This window comes from Hypanus sabinus, chromosome 4 (assembly GCF_030144855.1).
Source record: "Hypanus sabinus isolate sHypSab1 chromosome 4, sHypSab1.hap1, whole genome shotgun sequence".
Lineage (NCBI taxonomy): Eukaryota > Metazoa > Chordata > Chondrichthyes > Myliobatiformes > Dasyatidae > Hypanus > Hypanus sabinus.
In genome coordinates this window covers 23,960,264-23,980,543 of record NC_082709.1, presented here as the reverse complement: position 1 = coordinate 23,980,543, position 20,280 = coordinate 23,960,264, and the positions used below count along the sequence as shown (strand labels likewise).

Below are 20,280 nucleotides of genomic sequence, written 5' to 3'. Positions count from 1 at the left end.
CCATGGTATTACAGAAAAGATATTAGCATGGATAGAAGACTGGCTGATGTGTAGGAGGCAAAGAATGGGAATAAAGGGGGCCTTTTCTCTTTGGCTGCCGGTGACCAGTAGAGTTCCTAAGGAGTCAGTGTTGGAACAGCTTCTTTTTACGTTATGTGTCAGTGATTTGGATGATGGAATTGTGGCTTTGTTCCCAAGTTTGCAGACAATACAAAACTAGGTAGAGGGGCAGGTAGTGTTGAGGAAATGGCAGAATCTGCAGCAGGACTTAGATCGCGAGAATGGGTAAAAATGTGGCAGAAATAGTGTAGGGAAGTGCATGGTATTGCACTTTGGTAGAAGGAATAAAAGCAGAGACTATTTTCTAACTGGGGAGAAAATTCAAATATCAGAGGTGCAAAGGGATTTAGGAGTCCTCAAGCAGAATTCCCTGAAGGTTGACTTGCAGGTTGATTTGGAGGGAAGGAAGGCAATGTAATGTTAACATTCATTTCGAGAGGACAAGAATATAAGAGGAAGAATGTATTACTGAGGCATTTGTCAGATCACACTTGGTGGAGTATTGTGAACAGTTTGGGCCACTTATGTAAGAAAAGATGTGCCGGCATTGGAGAGGGTCCATAGGAGGTTCACGAGAATGTTTCTGGGAATGAAAGGGTTAACACATGAGCTTTGGATGGCTCTGTGCTCATTGGAGTTTAAAGAATGAGGGGGATTTCATTGAAACCTATTAAACATTGAAAGCTCTAGATAAAGTGGATGTAGGGAGGATGTTTCCTGCAGTGAGTTAGTCTAGGATCAGAGAGCACTGTCTCAGAACAGAGGATTGTCAATTTAGAATAGAGATGAGGAGGAATTTGTTTAGCCTGAGTATAGTGAATCTGTGGAGTTCATTACCACAGAAGGCTGTGGAGACCAAGTCATTGAGTATATTTAAAGCAGAAGTTGATAGGTTCTTGATGAGTCAGAGTTTCAAAGATTAGGTGAAGAAGGCAGGTGAAAAGGATTGAGAGAGTAATTAGCCATGATGAAATGGCAGAGTAGACGGTGGGCCAAGTGTCCTAATTCTGCTCCCATGTCTTATGGTCTAAATAATCTTTATATAAAATGGTTAAATCTTCTCGAATCCTGCTAATATTTTACAGTGTTGGAATCTAATAAATGAATAAATATTGGTTTCTGGATTGTGGTTTACTTTTCTAGATAACAATGGATCACCAGAACATGTCTGAACATATACTGTGTATGGTATTAAACTTGATTGAGCTGGGCCTTGACAACCTACCAGAAGAAACAGTTGAGGATGAGGTGGGTGAAACCCCTGAACAAAAATTTCGGTAATATTTTTGTGCAATACTGAGCATATTAGGATATTAAACCTGAATATGTAGAAAATAATTTATTCATTCTTTGTGTTTGACATTCTGAGCGTTTGATCATGTGGAGTCTGACATTTGGAAACAATGATTTTCTGGTTCCGATGCTGAAGTATATATATATTTACTAAGCATGATTAACGGGAAAAGAGATCAAGCTACCTTATCCAATTCAAAGCAGATGCTTATGTAAAACTGAGGCTTTGTAAAGTATCTTTAATAACACTTATAGTTTGTGGAAGTTTAGCTATTTAATTTAGTTTTTTTTCTGAAGTCTTTCAGTTTTAGACTTAAATTTTCTTATCCCACATCATCTTGTGTCACAAATCATATCCTGACAGCTTGCAAGAATGTAGCTGGTGACTGTAGTAAATGTTGATTGAAGATGCATGTCACCAAAATGACGTCTTACTTTTTAACTAATGTTCTGCAGAAATGCCTGTTCTCTTTAAGCCCTTTAAGTAACTTTCCACAGTTGAGATTGAGAGTTTAATGATTTGGAAGTTTGCTTGTATGAATCAAGACCTGACAAATTACATTAAATGCCCCTTCTTCCTTCCATCATCATAAATTTTTATCCAGTTGTACTGTATAGCTGACCACTGATTTATTAGGTGGGATGGGTTCCATTCCTAGAAAATGTATTCCTGCCCTGCTGAAAGCTATCCAATTGTTGTTTATACTTGAAATTGAGTTTATATTACAAACTTTCTGTACCAGTTTGTCTGTCATGATCTAAAATCTGCAGGTCATCTGTGGAAATGGTCTCCAGTGTTCTGAGGAACATAGCTTTTTTTTCTTGTAATAAAAGAAAGAAAAGGTTTAGCTCAGTGCTGAGTTAAAGCTAGAAAATTTTATTAAAACTTTGAGTCTTACGTGCAACCACTTGATTTGCAGGTCAAAGCAACTCGTAAGCATTTGTTGCTATCTAATTGGTGATAATACAAAGGAAGGTATTGATGATTTAGAAAAAGAGTACAGGTATTCCCCGAATTACGAATGCCCAACTTACGGACAACTTGTACTTATGAACTGAGGAAGGGGAACGCCATCCGCCATTTTAAGTCAGATCGCGACACCATCTGCCATTTTAAGTTGGATCGTGTTAAGCTGTTGCCATTGACACTATGTTGAGTGTTTAACTTTGTATTTGGCTTAAATTTTTCTTAGTAAGATTCTCTCTGACCCCCACCCCACCCGTTCCAGTCATGACGCAGTGAGATCAGCGCCAGGCTAGAGAATGGAGGTTCCCAAGTTCATTTTAGTGACAGACAGCTCCCGAGCTGGGTTGATGTCAAGCTCATAACTCGACCTCGTAAAAAAAACAGTCACCTCCAGTTTAAATTTCCATGCGCAATATTGTGGAGGATCAAATACCCAAACCCAGCACAGCGCCCACTTGTCTCATTTAGCCTGTCTCAATGCAGTGGACTTTTGGACCTGGGGAATTCAGTGCGGTGGCCCTTAGGACCCAGCAGACCTTGGGGGCCGGCGGAGCTCGGGACCCAGTGCCCACAGTGTTTCTGTTCCATTGATGGGAAGCATCGTGATTGAAAATAAAGTGGAAATAATGAAGCGTTTGGAAAGAGGTGAAATGCCATCGGTCATTGGAAAAGTGTTAAGCTACAGTCGGTCAACGATCGGAACAATTTTAAAGGGTAACGGATAAAGTGAGAATAATGGAGCATGTGAAAGGCCCTGCCCCAATAAAAGTTACAATTATTGCTAAGCAACGCAATGGTTTAATTATTGGAATACATATGTTTCTTAAGTGTTTTATATGCATAGAAAGGTAAAATATATACTATATACTAAAACAAATGTTTGACTGACACTAAATAATACCGGATGTACTTGTTCCGACTTACGTACAAATCCGACTTAAAGACGGACTCAGGAATGGAACTTGTACGTAACCCGGGGACTGCTGTATATCAAAATTAAAAATAGATCTGCATTGATTAATAATATACAATGGTAGGATATTAGAATTTTCCTTGACTTGATAAGCTAAAAGCTCTCGTTTTGGCATGGCAAACTTAGCTAATTTTATCTTTTATCTTTTGAGCAAATTGTAAATCTCAGGTCTTTATTTCATCCCCTGTGTAACCAAAAATTAAATAAACTATTCTCAGAGTTAAGATGAGTGGCAATGTATGTTTGTCATTCAGTACTTGGACAGGTAGGATAACTACTTGTTTTACAATTGAATACCCTTGGTGCCCTCAGGCAATTAAGCAAGTGTTCTGACTCAGATGTGGTACAAAACCCTTCAACCAACATAATTGGGAAATTGTCCATTAGAAAATTCACCAGCTTTTATTTTAAATCCAGTTTTATTGTGTGGAAAGAACCTCAGGCATAAAATTGTGCAGTTTTAGAAAGAATAATGATCTATAATGCTAATTCAGTCTTTGCAGACTAAAATAATGATTTGTATGATACATAACTCTTCAAGTAGACTTGCATTTCAAGTTTTATTTGACAATACCTTGGGTACAGTGGCAAATTTAAAAAAAGAACACTAGTGTGAGAAGGCCCTTCAACCCAGCATGCCTGTTTTGCCATTCATTAAGATAATGGGTGATCTAATCATTCAACATTTTTTTGCTGCTTGATTCCCATAATCGTAAATTCCAAATAGACCAAAAATCTAACTAGTATAGTTAGATTTTATACAGCAGCTCCAATGTTGTCATGTCATTCCAAGACATTTCAAGAAAGTGCGGGGAAAGCATATATGACAGTCAGTTATCAATTGCTCTTTTGTATATCATGCAGTGTTGACATTGTCTCAGAAACATGGACTTGCAGCTAGATTAATGTATAGTCAGAATCAGATTTATTGTCACTGACAGATGGCATTAATTTTTTTGTTCAGAGGCAACAGTACAGTGCAACAATATAAAAATCTATAAATTACAACAATAAATTGTTAAAAATGGAGTAGCAAGGTTTTGTTCATGGACCATTTAGATAAGCTCTTCCTAGATCATTGAGTATGTGTCTTCAGGCCTCTATAGTAGGAACGAAAAGAGGTGAGTGCCCTTAATGATGGATGGTGCTTCTTGAGGCACTTGCTAGTGGGGAGTGTTGTATCTGCTATAGAGTTGGCTTAATCTATATCCATTTGCAGCCTCTTGCACTCCTGAGCATCGGGATTGTCATACGAGGTAGTGATGCAACCTGTCAGAATGCTCTCCACTGTACATCTGTAGAAATCTATAAAATCTTTGGCATTGTACCAATCTCCTCGAACTCCTTCTTTGTGATTGCATCAATGTATTGGGCCTCTGAATTGTTGATGCTCAAGAACTTGAAGTTGCTTATCCATTCCACCACTTACCTTCCAGTGAGGACTGGTGTGTGTTCTTTTAACTTCTTCTTCCTGAAGTCCTTAATCCATTCCTTGTTCTTGCTGATGTTGAGAGTGAGATTGTTAGTGCGACACTGCTCAACCAACTGAACTATCTCTTGTATACCACTTCATCGCTCTCTGAGAATCTACCAACAAAAGTAGCGACATTGGGGAATTTATAGATGCCATTTGACCTATGATTAGCCACACAATCATGAGTGTAGGGAGAGCAGGGCATCAGCTAACCACGCAACTTTGAGGTGTGCCAGTGTTGCTAGTCCTGCAGAGATGTTATTTCCTATTCGTGCTGACAGTGATCTCCCAATAAGAAAGTTGAAGGTCATGTAGTCAAGGGGAAGTCTGCACTGATTATTTCTTTACTCATCCAATAAGGCAGCAGAATATTCTGGACCTAAACAAGGTCAAGGCCGAGACAGATGAATAACATTTGTGCCACAGGGATCTTAAAATCAATATAATGACCAACATGATAAAGGCCAGCTGGTTCTTGCCCACAATGTAGCTACAGGAGGAGGTCAAAAGCAGGGTGTTTTGTAATGAGTACTTTACCTCCTAATCTTGTAAAGTCTCATTACTAACTATTCATCAGCTTGGGTACAGTTAGAAAATTAAATAACTTCAGCAGAATGATACAATTGATTGTGCCTTTCTTGCTGGCTCCAATCCTCTGTCTAATAAAATGAGTTTGGAAGCATTACACTTGGTGGGACTGATTTGATGTTCTATTCACCACATCTGGAATTATTTGAGCACATGTTAGTGAAAGTATTTATATTGTAATTAATAATTATACTTGGATGCAATATACCACCTATTTTGTTGGGTAGCATTAATTTTCCACTTTGAGTCTGATTTTCAATCAAATAGTACATTGTAATGAATTGCTAGGGTTCATTTACTATAAGTCTTTTTCTCTCACAAAGAACTTGATAGTCGATGAAGCCTCCCCCTTCCCCGCCCCCCCCCCCCCACCAGTCTAAGCATTTGTCAAAGCAAATGTTGAAATTGAATGCTTATTATTCAGAAACATTGGGGGGAAAATTTAGAAATCTTAACGTTTGAGAACACTCTCTCCTACAATTGTGCCCTTGTGCGTTCATACGCACACTCACACAAGATTTAGTCAGGTTAAATTTTCTATTTGCTATTCTCCTCTCAACTTTCCCCCATGTCAATAGACAATAGACAATAGGTGCAGAAGTAGACCATTCGGCCCCTTGAGTCTGCACCGCCATTCTGAGATCATGGCTGATCATTCACTATCAATACCCAGTCCCTGCCTTGTCCCCATATCCCTTGATTCCCCTATCCATCAGATATCTATCTAGCTCCTTCTTGAAAGCATCCAGAGAATTGGCCTCCACCGTCTTCCGAGGCAGTGCATTCCACACCTCCACAACTCTCTGGGAGAAGAAGCTCTTCCTCAACTCTGTTTTAAATAACTGTCCTCTTATTCTCAATCCATGCCCTCTGGTACTGGACTCTCCCAACATCTGGAACATATTTCCTGCCTTAATCCTATCAAATCCTTTAATTATCTTAAACGTTTCAATCAGATCCCCTCTCAATCTCCTCAATTCCAGCATGTACAAGCCCAATCAACCTAGTGAATCTACGCTGCACTTCCTCAATTGCCAGAATGTCCTTCCTTAAACCTGGAGACCAAAACTGTACACAATATTCCAGGTGTGGTCTCACCAGGGCCCTGTACAAATGCAAAAGGACATCCTTGCTCTTGTACTCAATTCCCCTTGTAATAAAGGCCAACATTCCATTTGCCCTCTTCACTGCCTGTTGCACTTGCTCATTCACCTTCATTGACTGATGAACTAGGACTCCTAGGTCTCTTTGCATTTCTCCCTTACCTAACTCTACACCGTTCAGACAATACTCTGCCCTCTTGTTCCTGCTTCAGAAAAGTGGATAACTTCACATTTATGTCCTGGCCCCTTCACTGACTTTGTAGAACGCAGATCAGTTGTCAGATTTCCTAGTTTGAGAACAAATAAAACTCTTAAGTTCACACTGCCTTTTGGGGCTTCTTTTCTGCAGCAATGGGTAGGTGCCATAGCAGAAGATATTTTGGAACACTAGTTAACAGTTTTCCCCCTTCTGACTGTGGCTGAAGATCAGTATCAGAATAATCAAATATATAAGTAATGGTTTGAATCCTATTTTGCAATCCTGCAAAACAACACAGTAAAAATTAGCCACAGTATCTATCCACAACTATCAAAATGACCTTTACTTGAATATTTTTTCTTCTTTTCTGTAACTGGGAGGAACAAGTTAATTTATGAACAGGAATTGACTGGATGTTTGAAAATGTTATGTGGAGGAAATTTGAGGCCAGGAAACGGAACTAATTGATTAATTTTAACAAAAGGTTGGCACAGTCATGAAGGTGATTTGTTGCCTCCTTTTCTATAAGATTCTGTGATCAATCTTTGAGCATCAGAACATACATGTACAAAATTTCCAAAGTCTTGGTCACTTGCACCATGTAATGATGACACAAAAGAACAGTTTTGTTCTATTGGAACTAAAATCTGGGTCATTTTTCTCCTCTTTTTTCGTTTGTGAAGATGATTGTTTTTAAAATTTTATCTCAACTGTGCAGTCATATTGCAATTCTCATTTGTGTTCATTTATCGTTTTTGAGAAAGTACAGCTGATTACATAACTAATTTTCCTCATAGGAAATGTTTGGTGAAGAGCGATGTTCTGATAGTTGGTTCCATGGAACCAGCATAGCAACGAATCTACATCATGTCATTAACCACGTGCGAGTCAGGGTTCCGGAAACTGCACCTGAAGTGACCCGGGAACCACCTGCCAGCACAAGTTCAGGTGCCACTTGTGTACAGGTTAGTTTATACCAGATGAGACAGTTTGGTTGTGTATTTTCAAATAACAAATACTTTTGCAAGTGTTAATCCCTTACAGTTTATGTTAAGTGCATCATCTGTGAGTTATAATGAATGTTCCATAAAATAAGTGTCTTTTGTGTAAAATTTATGCTCACACGTTACCTCCTGTGTGTTTCACATTTATGTAGAACGACACTTTAGTTATTCAGCATTTTGATCCTTTTTCAAGGTGATAAATTATATTGAATAATCTGCTGGAGACAAAAAAAGTGACAGGCCTTAGTTGTGAATGTCTTATCTGCACTGTACACTACTTGGAGCATAATAGTCAAAGGAGCACTATTATACACTAAAGATACAATAATTGTTAAATAGTGATCAATGCATCTTATACACTTACTAGGAACTGATAATCGATAATCAAAAGATTAGAATTTAAAAAATCCATTAGAGTCAGTTATGTATTCAAATTGAAAGTCTATTCTTTGTATTCACACAGATTCCATATTTGTAATTTCTTTAAAATAATTGAGTTCCTTTGCATTCATTTTGAACATTGATAGAGTAAATCTGTTACATTACCACTCTTACAGGAGTCACAATGGTGCAGTTTGTAGAGGTTGCCTTGCAGCTCTAGCGATTCGGGTTCAATCCCAATTTCTGTGCTATAGAAATAGAATAGTACAGCACATTACAGGCCCTTTGGCCACAATGTTGTGCTGACCCTCAAACCATGCCTCCCATATAACCCCCCACCTTAAATTCCTCCATATACCCGTCTAGTAGTCTCTTAAACTTCACTAGTATATCTGCCTCCACCACTGACCCAGGCAGTGCATTCCACGCATCAACCACTCTCTGAGTGAAAAACCTTCCTGTAATATCCCACTTGAACTTCCCTCCCCTTACCTTAAAGCTACGTTCTCTTGTACTGAGCAGTGGTGCCCTGGGGAAGAGGTGCTGGCTGTCCACTCTGTCTATTTCTCTTAATATCTTGTTCACCTCTATCATGTCTCCTCTCATCCTCCTTCTCTCCAAAGAGTAAAGCCCTAGCTCCCTTAATCTCTGATCATAATCCATACTCTCTTAAACCAGGCAATATCCTAGTAAATCTCCTCTGTACCCTTTCCAATGCTTCCATATCCTTCCTATAGTGAGGCGACCAGAACTGGACACAGTACTCCAAATGTGGCCTAACTAGAGTTTTATAGAGCTGCATCATTATATCGCGACTCTTAAACTCTGTCCTTCGACTTATGAAAGCTAACACCCCATAAGCTTTCTTAACTACCCTATCTACCTGTGAGACAACTTTCAGGGATCTGTGGACATGTACCCCCAGATCCCTCTGCTCCTCCACACTACCAACTAAATTGCCATTTACTTTGTACTCTGCCTTGGAGTTTGTCCTTCCAAAGTATACCACCTCACACTTCTCCAGATTGAACTCCAACTGCCACTTCTCAGCCCACTTCTGCATCCTATCAATGTCTCTCTGCAATCTTCGACAATCCTCTACACTATCTACAACACCACCAACCTTTGTGTCATCTGCAAACTTGACAACCCACCCTTCTACCCCACATCCATGTCATTAATAAAAATCACAAAAAGTAGAGGTCCCAGAACAGATCCTTGTGGGACACCACTAGTCACAACCCTCCAATCTGAATGTACTCCCTCCACCATCATCCTCTGCCTTCTGTAGGCAAGCCAATTCTGAATTCACCTGGCCAAACTTCCCTGGATCCCATGCCTTCTGACTTTCTGAATAAGCCTACCGTATGGAACCTTGTCAAATGCCTTACTAAAATCCATGTAGATCACATCCACTGCACTACCCTCATCTATATACCTGGTCACCTCCTCAGAGTTCAGGTTTGTTAGACATGATCTGCCCTTCACAAAGCCATACTGACTGTCCCTGATCAGACCATGATTCTCTAAATGCCCATCGATCCTATCTCTAAGAATCTTTTCCAACAGCTTTCCCACCACAGACGCAAGGCTCTCTGGTCTATAATTACCCAGACTATCCCTACTACCTTTTTTGAACAAGGGGACAACATTCGCCTCCCTCCAATACTCCGGTACCATTCCTGTGGGCAACGAGGACATAAAGATCCTAGCCAGAGCCTCAGCAATTTCCTCCCTCACCTCATGGAGCAGCCTGAGGAATATTCCGTCAAGCCTCAGGGACTTATCTGTCCTAATGTATTTTAACAACTCCAACACCTCCTCTCCCTTAATATCAACATGCTCCAGAACATCAGCCTCACTCATGTTGGCCTCACCGTCATCAAGTTCCCTCTTATTGGTGAATACTGAGGAGAAGTATTCATTGAGAACCTCGCTCACTTCCACAGCCTCCAGGCACATCTTCCCACTTTATCTCTAATCAGTCCTACCTTCACTCCTGTCATCCTTTTGTTCTTCACATAATTGAAGAATGCCTTGGGGTTTTCCTTTACCCTACTTGCCAAGGCCTTCTCATGCCCCCTTCTTGCTCTTCTCAGCCCCTTCTTAAGCTCCTTTCTTGCTACCCTATATTCCTCAATAGACCCATCTGATCCTTGCTTCCTAAACCTCATGTATGCTGCCTTCTTCCACTTGACTAGACTTTCCACCTCACCTGTCGCACATGGTTCCTTCACCCTACCATTCTTCATCTTCCTTACTGGGACAAACTTTATCCCTAACATCCTGCAAGAGATCCTTAAGCATTGACCACATGTCCATAGTACACTTCCCTGCAAAAACATCCCAATTCACACCTGCAAGTTCTAGCCTTATAGGCTCATAATTTGTCCTCCCCCAATTAAAAATTTTCCTGTCCTCTCTGATTCTGTCCTTTTCCATGATAATGCTAAAGGCCAGGGAGCGGTGATCACTGTTCCCCAGATGCTCACCCACTGACAGATCTGTAACCTGACTTGGTTCGTTACCTAATACTAGATCTAGTATGGCATTCTCCCTAGTCGGCCTGTCAACATACTGTGACAGAAATCCACCCTGGACACACTTAACAAACTCTGCCCCATCTAAACCCTTGGAACTAATCAAGTCCCAATCAGTATTAGGGAAGTTAAAGTCACCCATGATAATAGCCCTGTTATTTTTGCACCTTTCCAAAATCTGCCTCTCAATCTGCTCCTCAGTATCTCTGCTGCTACCAGGGGGCCTATAGAATACCCCAAGTAGAATAACTGCTCCCTTCCTGTTCCTGACTTCCACCCATACTGACTCAAAAGAGGATCCTGCTATTTTTACCCACCTTTTCTGTAGCTGTAATAGTATCCCTGACCAGTAATACCTCATCCCCTTTCCCCCCCCTCTCTATCCCTTTTAAAGCACTGAAATCCAGGAATATTGAGAATCCATTCTTGTCCTGGTGCCAGCCAAGTCTCTGTAATGGCCACTACATTATAATTCCACGTATGTATCCAAGCTCTCAGTTCATCAACTTTGTTCCTGATGCTTCTTGCATTGAAGTACACACAGTTTAGCCCTTCTGCCTTACTACCTTTACACCCTTTATTCTGCTTCTCTTTTCTCAAAGCCTCTGTATATGTTAGATCTGGCTTTACTCCATGCACTTCTTTCACTGCTCTATCGCTCTGGGTCCCATCCCCCTTGCAAATTAGTTTAAACCCTCCCGAACCATGCGAGCAAACCTGCCTGCAAGGATATTGCTCCCCCTCGAGTTCAGTTGTAACCCATCCAATCTGTACAGGTCTCCCCTTCCCCAGAAGAGATCTTAATGATCCAAAAATCTAAAACCCTGCCCCCTGCACTGTGTTTCCTCCAGAATCCCTCCAGAATCCCCAGGACAGGTAGGCTGGTAGATTAATTGATGATGATGATGTTGACTCAGGCCTGAGAGGCCAGTGTTGGGTTATTTTTAGGTTTAACAATGTGCAGAACGAAAGACTGTGGCGCGCCACTCCTCACACATCCATTTTCGCAGTATTTTTCTTTATTTTACGAGGTTGACCTCAACACTCAACCTGGCACAGATGGAAAGCGAACTTGGGAACGGCCCTACTGGATTCGAACCAGGGAACCTCCGTTCCGGAGTCCAGTGCTGATATCACTGCGCCACTAGCCGACCTAAATTAATTGGCCATTATAAATTGTTGCTGGAGTGTAGATGAGAAATAGATACGGCAACATTAAGTTGGGAGTTAGAATTGATCTTCAAAAACAGAATTTTTTTTCCTTGTAAGTGTGATAAAGATTTCCTCAATTCTTGTATCTAAAATGCAGGTGTAACTTCATTAATATATGATCCTTTTTCAGGTAAAACAGCAATTTGGGCTGAAAAGCATTCTTAAAGTAGTAGAGTATCCTGGCAATTCACTGGAGCTTAGCACACGCAATAGAAGAGAGCTCTCACTAAAGAGATAGTGGTGAGCAAACTTGTGGGCTAAAGATAGACAAGTCCCCTGGTCCTGATGGAATGCAGCCCAGAATACTGAAAGAAATGGCAGAGGTTATAGTAGAGGTTTTGGTGGAAAATTCTCTGGATACTGGGCAGGTCCCATTGGATTGGAAGAAGGTGAAAGTCTCGCTACAGTTAAAAAAAAAAGGATGTAGGCATAAGGCAGGTAACGATAGGCCAGTTAGTTTAACATCTGTAGTTGGGAAAATGCATTAAGCTATGATTAAAGAAGAACTAGCGAGGCATCTGGGAAGAAATGAATCCATTAGGCAGAGGCAGAATAGGTTCAGCAAAGGCAGGTCCTTTCTGACAAACACTGGAGTTATTTGAGGATATAACGAGCACAGTGGATAGAGGGGAACCAATGGACGTTATTTACTTGGATTTCCATAAGTTGTTTGAAAGGTGCCATGTAAAAGAGTTATCCATAAGATAAGGATACACAGAGTTGGGGTGATGTATTAGCATGGATAGAGGATTGGTTAACCAATAGAAAACGGAGTGTCAGGATACATGGGTGTTTCTGTGGTTGACAACCAGTGGTGAGCGTTGTGCCACAGGAATCACTGCTGGGCCCGCAACTGTTCACATATACATTAATGATCCAGAAGAGGGGACCGAGTGTAGTGTATCTAAGTTTGCCGATGATAATAAATTGAGTGGAAAACGAAATTGTGCAGAGGGTATGCAGAGCCTGCAGAGGGATACAGATAGGTTAGTGAATGGGCAAGATGAAGTACAATGTTGGAAAATGCGAGGTCGTCTACTTTGGAAGGAAAAATGGAAGATCAGGTTATTATTTAAATGGTAAAAGATTGCATAGTGCTGCTGTGCAGAGGGACTTGGGGATGCTTGTGCATGAATCACAAAAGGTTGGTTTGCAGGTGCAGCAGGTTATCAAGAAGGCAAATGGAATGTTGGCTTTCATTGCTAGAGGGATTAAATTTAAGAGCGGGGGGATGATGCTGCAACTGTGCAGCGTACTGCTGAGGCTGCATCGTTCTGCATGCAGTTGTGGTCTGCTTACTTGTAGAAAGATAGACTGGCTCTGGAGGTGGTGCAGAGGAGGTTCACCAAGTTGATTCCAGAGATGAGGGGTTAGACCAGTGGTTCCCAACCTTTTTTTGGCCATGCCCCACCTAATCACCTCTAAAATCCTGATGCCCCCTGTGGTGATATATAGCTATTATTCAAAAAGTGAACTCCTATTCACCTGGAGGAAGCCTAAAAGACCATTAACTTGATTTAAACAAGCTTCCAAAGAACATGGCATTCATGAAAGAGAAAAATAAAAGAACCAAAGGACTGTTAAAGTTCTGAGGAAGAAATTACTAAGATATTGTAAAAAAAAAGAACATTAAGTGATATTAAAATAATAATAATAAATAAATAAAGCAATGCCGATTCGTTTCTACAGCATACAAAGACAGATACACCGTTTAAAAGAGATGACACAATGTACACACCTTCACACCACCAAGAACTGAAAGCTACTGCAAAAAGCAGCATTGGCGCGGCCTCGTACGAGTTTCTTACGCATTTGGACTTGTTCATTCGTTCCTTCCTACATCAGTCAATTCATTAATTTAATTATGAAAGCCATTTGATGGTTGTAATGATGGTGATACACTATATATACAGTACATACGCAATTACACGTACATACACACAAGTATTTTTATGTATGCATACTGTATATACACATATGTATTAACTCGCACACACACTCATACTCACACAGACTTAGTAGAAAAAATTCACTGTTAATAACTCATTCTCGAATTGCCCCCCTTAAAAATCAAATTACCCCCCACGTTGGGAACCACTGGGTTAGACTATGAGGAGAGATTGAGTCACCTGGGACTGTACTCACTGGAATTCAGAAGGATGAGAGGAGATCTTATAGAAACATATAAAGCTATGAAAGGGATAGGTAAGATAGAGGCAGAAAGTTGTTTCCACTTTTAGGTGACATTACAACTAGGGGATGTAGCCTCAAGATTTGGGGGGAGTAAATTTAGGATAGATTAGGTGGAACTGCTTTTCCCAAAGAGTGGTAAATCTGTGGAATTCTCTGTCCAGTAAAGCAGTGGAGGTTACCTCAGTAAATATACTTAAGCAACACACATGGATTGCTGGAGGAACTCAGCAGGCCAGGCAGCATCTATGGAAGAAAGTACAGTTGACATTTCTGGCCGAAACCCCTATGGCAGTACTGAGTCGAAAAAAGATGAAGAATAGATTTAAAAGGTGGGGGAGGAGAGAGAGAAACACAAGGTGATAGGTGAGTATATTTAAGACAAGTTTGGATGGATTTTTGCATAATAGGTGAATTAAGGGTTATGAGGAAAAGGCAGGTAGGTGGAAATGAGTCTATGGTCAGATTAGCTCTGATCTTGTTGAATGGAAGAGCAGGTTCAACTGGCCAGATGGCCTACTCCTGCTTCTATTTCTAATGTTCTTATGTATGCTTACCTTTTCCTGGTACATAGATCTTCACATTACTGATATCAGCTTTGTAACTTTTCTCTGTGCCCTTTCAATTACCTTCATGAGCTTTTCATGAAATAATGACCAGAACTTTAAGGTCTGTTGGAAGTTTAGCACAACTTTCCCAGTTCTCTAGAATTGAACTCCAGTACTTAGTTTGCTTTACTAATAAGATGGCACCCATGACCAACAGGGATGCCTGAAAGACAGTTCATCAAGCTGCTGATTCTTTTAAGGATGTTTCTACTACTAAACTGCAAGCAATTGGAGCCTCTAATTTATATTTTGATGATAGGTTTTTGGTCCATCTGAGCAATCTAGTGCTTTTGCTGTCTCTGCGAGAATTAAACCCCGAGTCTGCAGGAGTTAGATAAATGGGTGACTGTCAGGGAAGCGAAGGGAAGAGCTCAGATAGAAGAGGGCACCCCTGTGGCCATCCCCCTCAGTAATCGTTATCTCGTTTTGGATGCAGTTGAGGGGGAATGACCTGACAGAGGACGACCCACAGTGACTGAGTCTCTGGCACTGAGCCTGGTTCTGTGGTGCAGAAGGGAAAGAGGAAGATGAGGAATGTGGTAGTCCTAGGGGATTCCATAGTGGGAGGAACAGCCAAGAGGTTCTGTCAGCCTGATAGAGATATCTGCATGGTGTGTTGCCTTCCAAGTGCCTGGGTACGGGATGTCTCGGATTGGGTGCAGAGTATTCTGAAGGGAGAGCATGAACAGCCAGAAGTCTTGGTACACGTTGGTACCAATGACATGTGTGGAGAATTCAGGGAGTTAGGTAGGAAGCTGAAAAGCAGGACCTCTAGGGTAGTAATCAGGATTACTGCCTGTGCCATGTGTTAGCGAGTGCAAGAATAGCATGATAAGGTGTATTAATGTGTGGCTGAGAGACTGGTTTAGGGGGCAGGGCTTCAGATTCCTGGATCATTGGGGCCTCTTCTGGAGGAGGTATGACCTGTACAAAAAGGACAGGTTATATCTGAATCCAAAGGGGTCCAATATCCTAGTGGGCAGGTTTAATAGAGCTGTTGGGGAGGGTTTAAACTAATTTGGCAGGGATATGGGAACCGGAGTGATAGGGTTGAGGAAGGGTAAAACAAATAAATCAAAGATAGCGTGCAACCAAGATTATACAAAGAACAGGCAGGAAATGGGGCTGAATTACAGCATGAGTTACAGGGCAATAGAGGCATGGTGCAGTTAAAACAGAAAGCAACAAATACTGGACTGTTATTGTTATATTTGAATGCACACAGTATAAGGAATAAAATGGACAATCTTGACATTCAGCTGCAGATAGGCAAATATGATGTTGTGGCTGTCTCTAAAACTTGGCTATAGGATGGCTGCCATTGGGAGCTGAACGTCCAAGGACATACAGTGCATCAGAAAGATAGGTTAGTAGGCAGAGAGGGTGGTTGTGGCTCTATGTATAAGAAATAATATTAAATCATTAGAGATCACATAGGATTGGATGGTTTTGAGAATCTATGGGTTGAGTTAAGAAATGGCAAGAGTAAAAGGACCCTAATGGCAGTTGTGTACAACAGTTGCTGGTTATAGATTACAGATTACAGCAGGAGATAGAAAAGGCCTATCAGAAAGGCAATGTCATGATAATCATTGGGGATTTTAACATGAAAGTGGATTGGAAAAACCAGCTTGAGAGAGAATTTGTAAAATGTCTAAGGGATAGCTTTTCACAAGAGCTTGTTGTTGAACCCACAAGGGGATCGGCTGTGCTGGACTGGGTGTTGTGCAATGATCTGGAGGTGATAAGAGAGCTTAAGGTTAAGGAACCTTTGGGGAACAGTGATCACAATATGATTGAGTTCACATTGAAATTTGAGAGGGAAAAAAATAAAATCCAATGTGTCTGTATTTCAGTGGAATAAAGGAGATTACAGTGGCGTGAAAGGGGAACTGGTTGAAGTTGACTGGAAAAGGACATTTGCAGGAAGGACAGCAGAGCAGCAATGGCTGGAGTTTCTGCGAAAAATGAGGGAGGGAAGTGCAAGACAGATATATTCCAAATAAGAAGTAATTTTTGAGTGGAAGAAGAACACTACCGTGGCTGACAAGGGACATCAGGGCCAAAGTAAAAGCAAAAGGGAGGGCATACGAGGAAGCCAGAGCTAGTGGGAAGATAGAGGATTGGGAAGCTTTTAAAAACTTGCAGAAGGAAACTAAGAAGGTCATTAGGAAGGAAAAGATGAATTGTGAAAGGAAGCTGGCGACTGATATCAAAGAAAATACTAAAAACTTTCTTAAGTATATAAAGAGTAAAAGAGAGTTGAGGGTAGATACAGGACCAATAGAAAATGACACTAGAGATATTCTAATGAGAGATGCAGAGATGGCAAAGGAACTCAATACGTATTTTGCATCAGTCCACAGTATACTGAACATTCAAGAGTGTCAGGGAAGTGAAGTATGTGCAGTGAAAATTACGACTGAAAAGGTGCTCAGGAAGCTTGATGGTCGGGTGGATAAATCTGGACCTAACAGAATACAGCCTTGAGTTCTGAAAGAAGTAGCTGGAGAGATTGCGGAGACATTAATAATGGTCTTTCAAGAATTGATGGATCCTAGCATTGCACTGGATGACTGGAAAATTGCAAATGTTACGCCGCTATTTAAGAAGGGTAGGAGGCAGCAGAAAGGAAACTATAGGCCTGTTGGTCTGACATCAGTGGTTGGGAAGTTGTTGGAATCGATTGTTAGGGATGAGATTACGGAGTACCTGGAGGCACATGACAAGATAGACCAAAGACAGCATGGTTTCCTGAAAGGCAAATCCTACTTGACAAACCTCCTGCAATGCTTTAAGGAAATTACAAGCAGCATAGACAAAGGAGATGCAGTAGATGTGGCAGACAGTCAGACCTCCTTATCCACGGGGGATTGGTTCCGGGACCCCCCGCGAATACCAAAAAATGCAGATGTTCAAGTCCCTTATATAAAATGGTGTAGTATTTGCATATAACCTATGCACATCCTCCGGTATACTTTAAATCATCTCTAGATTACTTATAATACCTAATACAATGTAAATGCTATGTAAATAGTTGTTATACTGTATTGTTTAGGGAATAACGACAAGAAAAAAGTCTGTACATGTTCAGTACAGACGCAACCATCGTAGCTCTTCTGGGAACGGTGTTGCTGCCTTGGCATCAGCTAATCCTGATTCTCCCGTGATCTTTAAGATCTTGAGGCTGTAGCACTTTACATAGCTCGCCAGCCATCCCTTACAAGCGTTAAACTCCTTCCTCTCACTCACAACACAAGATGCGAGGCGAACAATGCTCAAACAATGAGTGCTGGAGAGAGAACTTCTGGGTTTTCCCGATCCGTGGCTGGTTGAATCCATGCATGCATAACCCACGGATAAGGAGGGCCGACTGTACTTGGATTTTCAGAAGGCCTTGACAAGGTACCACACGAGTCTGCTTAGCAAGATAAGAGCCCATGGAATTACAGGGAAGTTACTAGCACGGGTGGAACTTGGCTGGTCAGCAGAAAACCGAGAGTGGGAATAAAGGGATCCTTTTCTGGCTGGCTGCTGGTTGCCAGTGGAGTTCACAAGGGTTGGTGTTGTGACTGCTGTGTATGTCATTGATTAATGGATTTGTGGCTAAATTTGCTGATGATACAAAGAGAGGTGGAGGAGCGGGTAGTGTTGAGGAAACAGAGAGTCTGCAGAGAGACTTAGATAGTTTAGGGGAATGGGCAAAGAAGTGGCAAATGAAATACAATTTTCAACATTGTATGGTCATGCACTTTGGTGGAAGAAATAAATGGGCAGACTATTATTTAGGTGGGGAGAGAATTCAAAATGCAGAGATGCAAAGGGTCTTGGGAGTCCTTGTGCAAGATACGCAAAGGATCAACCCCCAGGTTGAGTTGGTTGTGAAGAAGGCGAATGCAATGTTGGCATTCATTTCTAGAGAGATAAAATATAAGAGCAGGGACGTGATGTTGAGGCTCTATAAGACACTTGTTAGACCACACTTGGAGTATTGTCTGCAGTTTTGGGCTCCTTATTTTAAAAAGGATATACTGACATTGGAGAGGGTTCAGAGAAGATTCACAAGAATGATTCCAGGAATGAAAGGGTTACTGTATGAAGTACGTCTGGCAGCTCTTGGGCTGCATTCCCAGGAGTTCAGGAGAATGAAGGGGGATCTCATAGAAACATTCAGAATGTCAAAAGGCCTGAGCAGATTAGATATGGCAAAGTTATTTCCTATGGTAGGAGAGCCTAGTACAAGATGGCACGACTTCAGGATTGAAGGATGTTCATTTAGAACTGAGATTCAGAGAAATTTCATTAGTCAGAGGGTGGTAAATCTGTGGACTTTGTTGCCACGAGCGACTGTGGAGGCCAAGTCATTGGGTGTATTTAAGGCAGAGATAGGTAGATTCTTGATTAGCCAGGGCATGAAAGGGTATGGGGTGAAGGCGGGGGAGAGAGGATGACTGGAAGAATTGGATCAGCCCATGATTGAATGGCAGAGCAGACTTGATGGGTGAATGGCCTACTTCTGCTCCTATATCTTATGGTCTAAATGAGATTGAGAATGGAGTATGTGGCTTAAAATCCAAAGGCAAATTCATTATCAGTGAGGAGTAATGGAGGCTGATTAAAGCATTGAGCAAGATTGAAGTTGTTGAGGATGAGACCGGAAATGGATTTCAGTGCCATCTGCTTGTGTTTGACAGGTCTCCCTCTCCCTGTTGCTCAATGCTGCTGGAGGGAGGGTCAGGAGTTTTCCTCAAGCTGGAAGAGGTGATTGGCGCAGCTCATGGCTGTGGACTCATTTTTGGAGGACTCTGCATTTAATGTTCTGTGTATTTCTGGTTACTTTTACTTTGCTAATTGTGTGATTTGATTAAAGCATTTTGGTGCAGACCGGCTCTGTGGCCTGCAGTCAATGAATGATACAGAGCTTAATTAAATTGTACTGAACTAAACTGAACACTCTTAGACTATTTTGAGGACTTTAATGTTTATTATTCTTTGTGTTATTCACTCGCTTCTTGCGAGATTTGTTCTATTTTTTGCACATTGGGTGTAGATACTTTCTTTGAATGGGTTCCATGGTGTTTCTTTGTTTCATGGCTGCCTGTAGGATAACGAATCTCAGGGTTGTATACTTCTTACATACTTTAATAATAAATATACTTTGAGTCTTCGAACCTGTGGCTACAAATTTTATTAATTTTTACCTTTGTTCCTCTACCCTACTGAGATTCACACGGTGGCATAGGAGATGGTGCTGCTGCTGCTGCAGATCTTTAGAGTCCTGGTGACCCAGGTTTGATTCTGACCTTGGGGCTTAATTGCAGTTTGCACTGTCTCTCTGACCACATGTTTGCTCTGTGTGCTTCATTTCCTCCTATCTTCCAAAGATGTGCTCGTAGCTTCATTGATTAATGTGAATTGTCTCCAGCCTCGACATTGGCGGGTTTCATTAATATTTTTCACATATCACTAATCATTTTTTTACATTTTGTGGCTTTATCTCATTACTCATTTCATCACATTGTCATTTCCATGTTCTCGTCTTTGAGATCAGGGTCTAATTGGTTCCACTTAGCTTCTGGGGTTCTGAGGTATGGGATCTCCGAACTATTTTTGGAGATGAGGCAGGAAATGGCAAATAGAATGGGTGGGTAATATGTGTTATGGTGCACTGGTTCGTTCCTTGTCAGG

General features: G+C 41.2%; 1 protein-coding gene across 3 annotated transcripts in view; it reads left to right on the top strand.

Moving 5' to 3' along the window:
- The window catches only part of ubr3 (ubiquitin protein ligase E3 component n-recognin 3), a 248,653-nt gene that overhangs the window by 91,384 nt on the left and 136,989 nt on the right, over positions 1 to 20,280 (top strand). For all 3 annotated transcript variants that reach the window (XM_059966618.1, XM_059966617.1, XM_059966619.1), the window contains 2 exons: positions 1,204 to 1,308; positions 7,455 to 7,622. In XM_059966618.1, the coding sequence (XP_059822601.1) occupies positions 1,204 to 1,308; positions 7,455 to 7,622 (273 nt within the window). The remainder of the gene's footprint in view (positions 1 to 1,203; positions 1,309 to 7,454; positions 7,623 to 20,280) is intronic.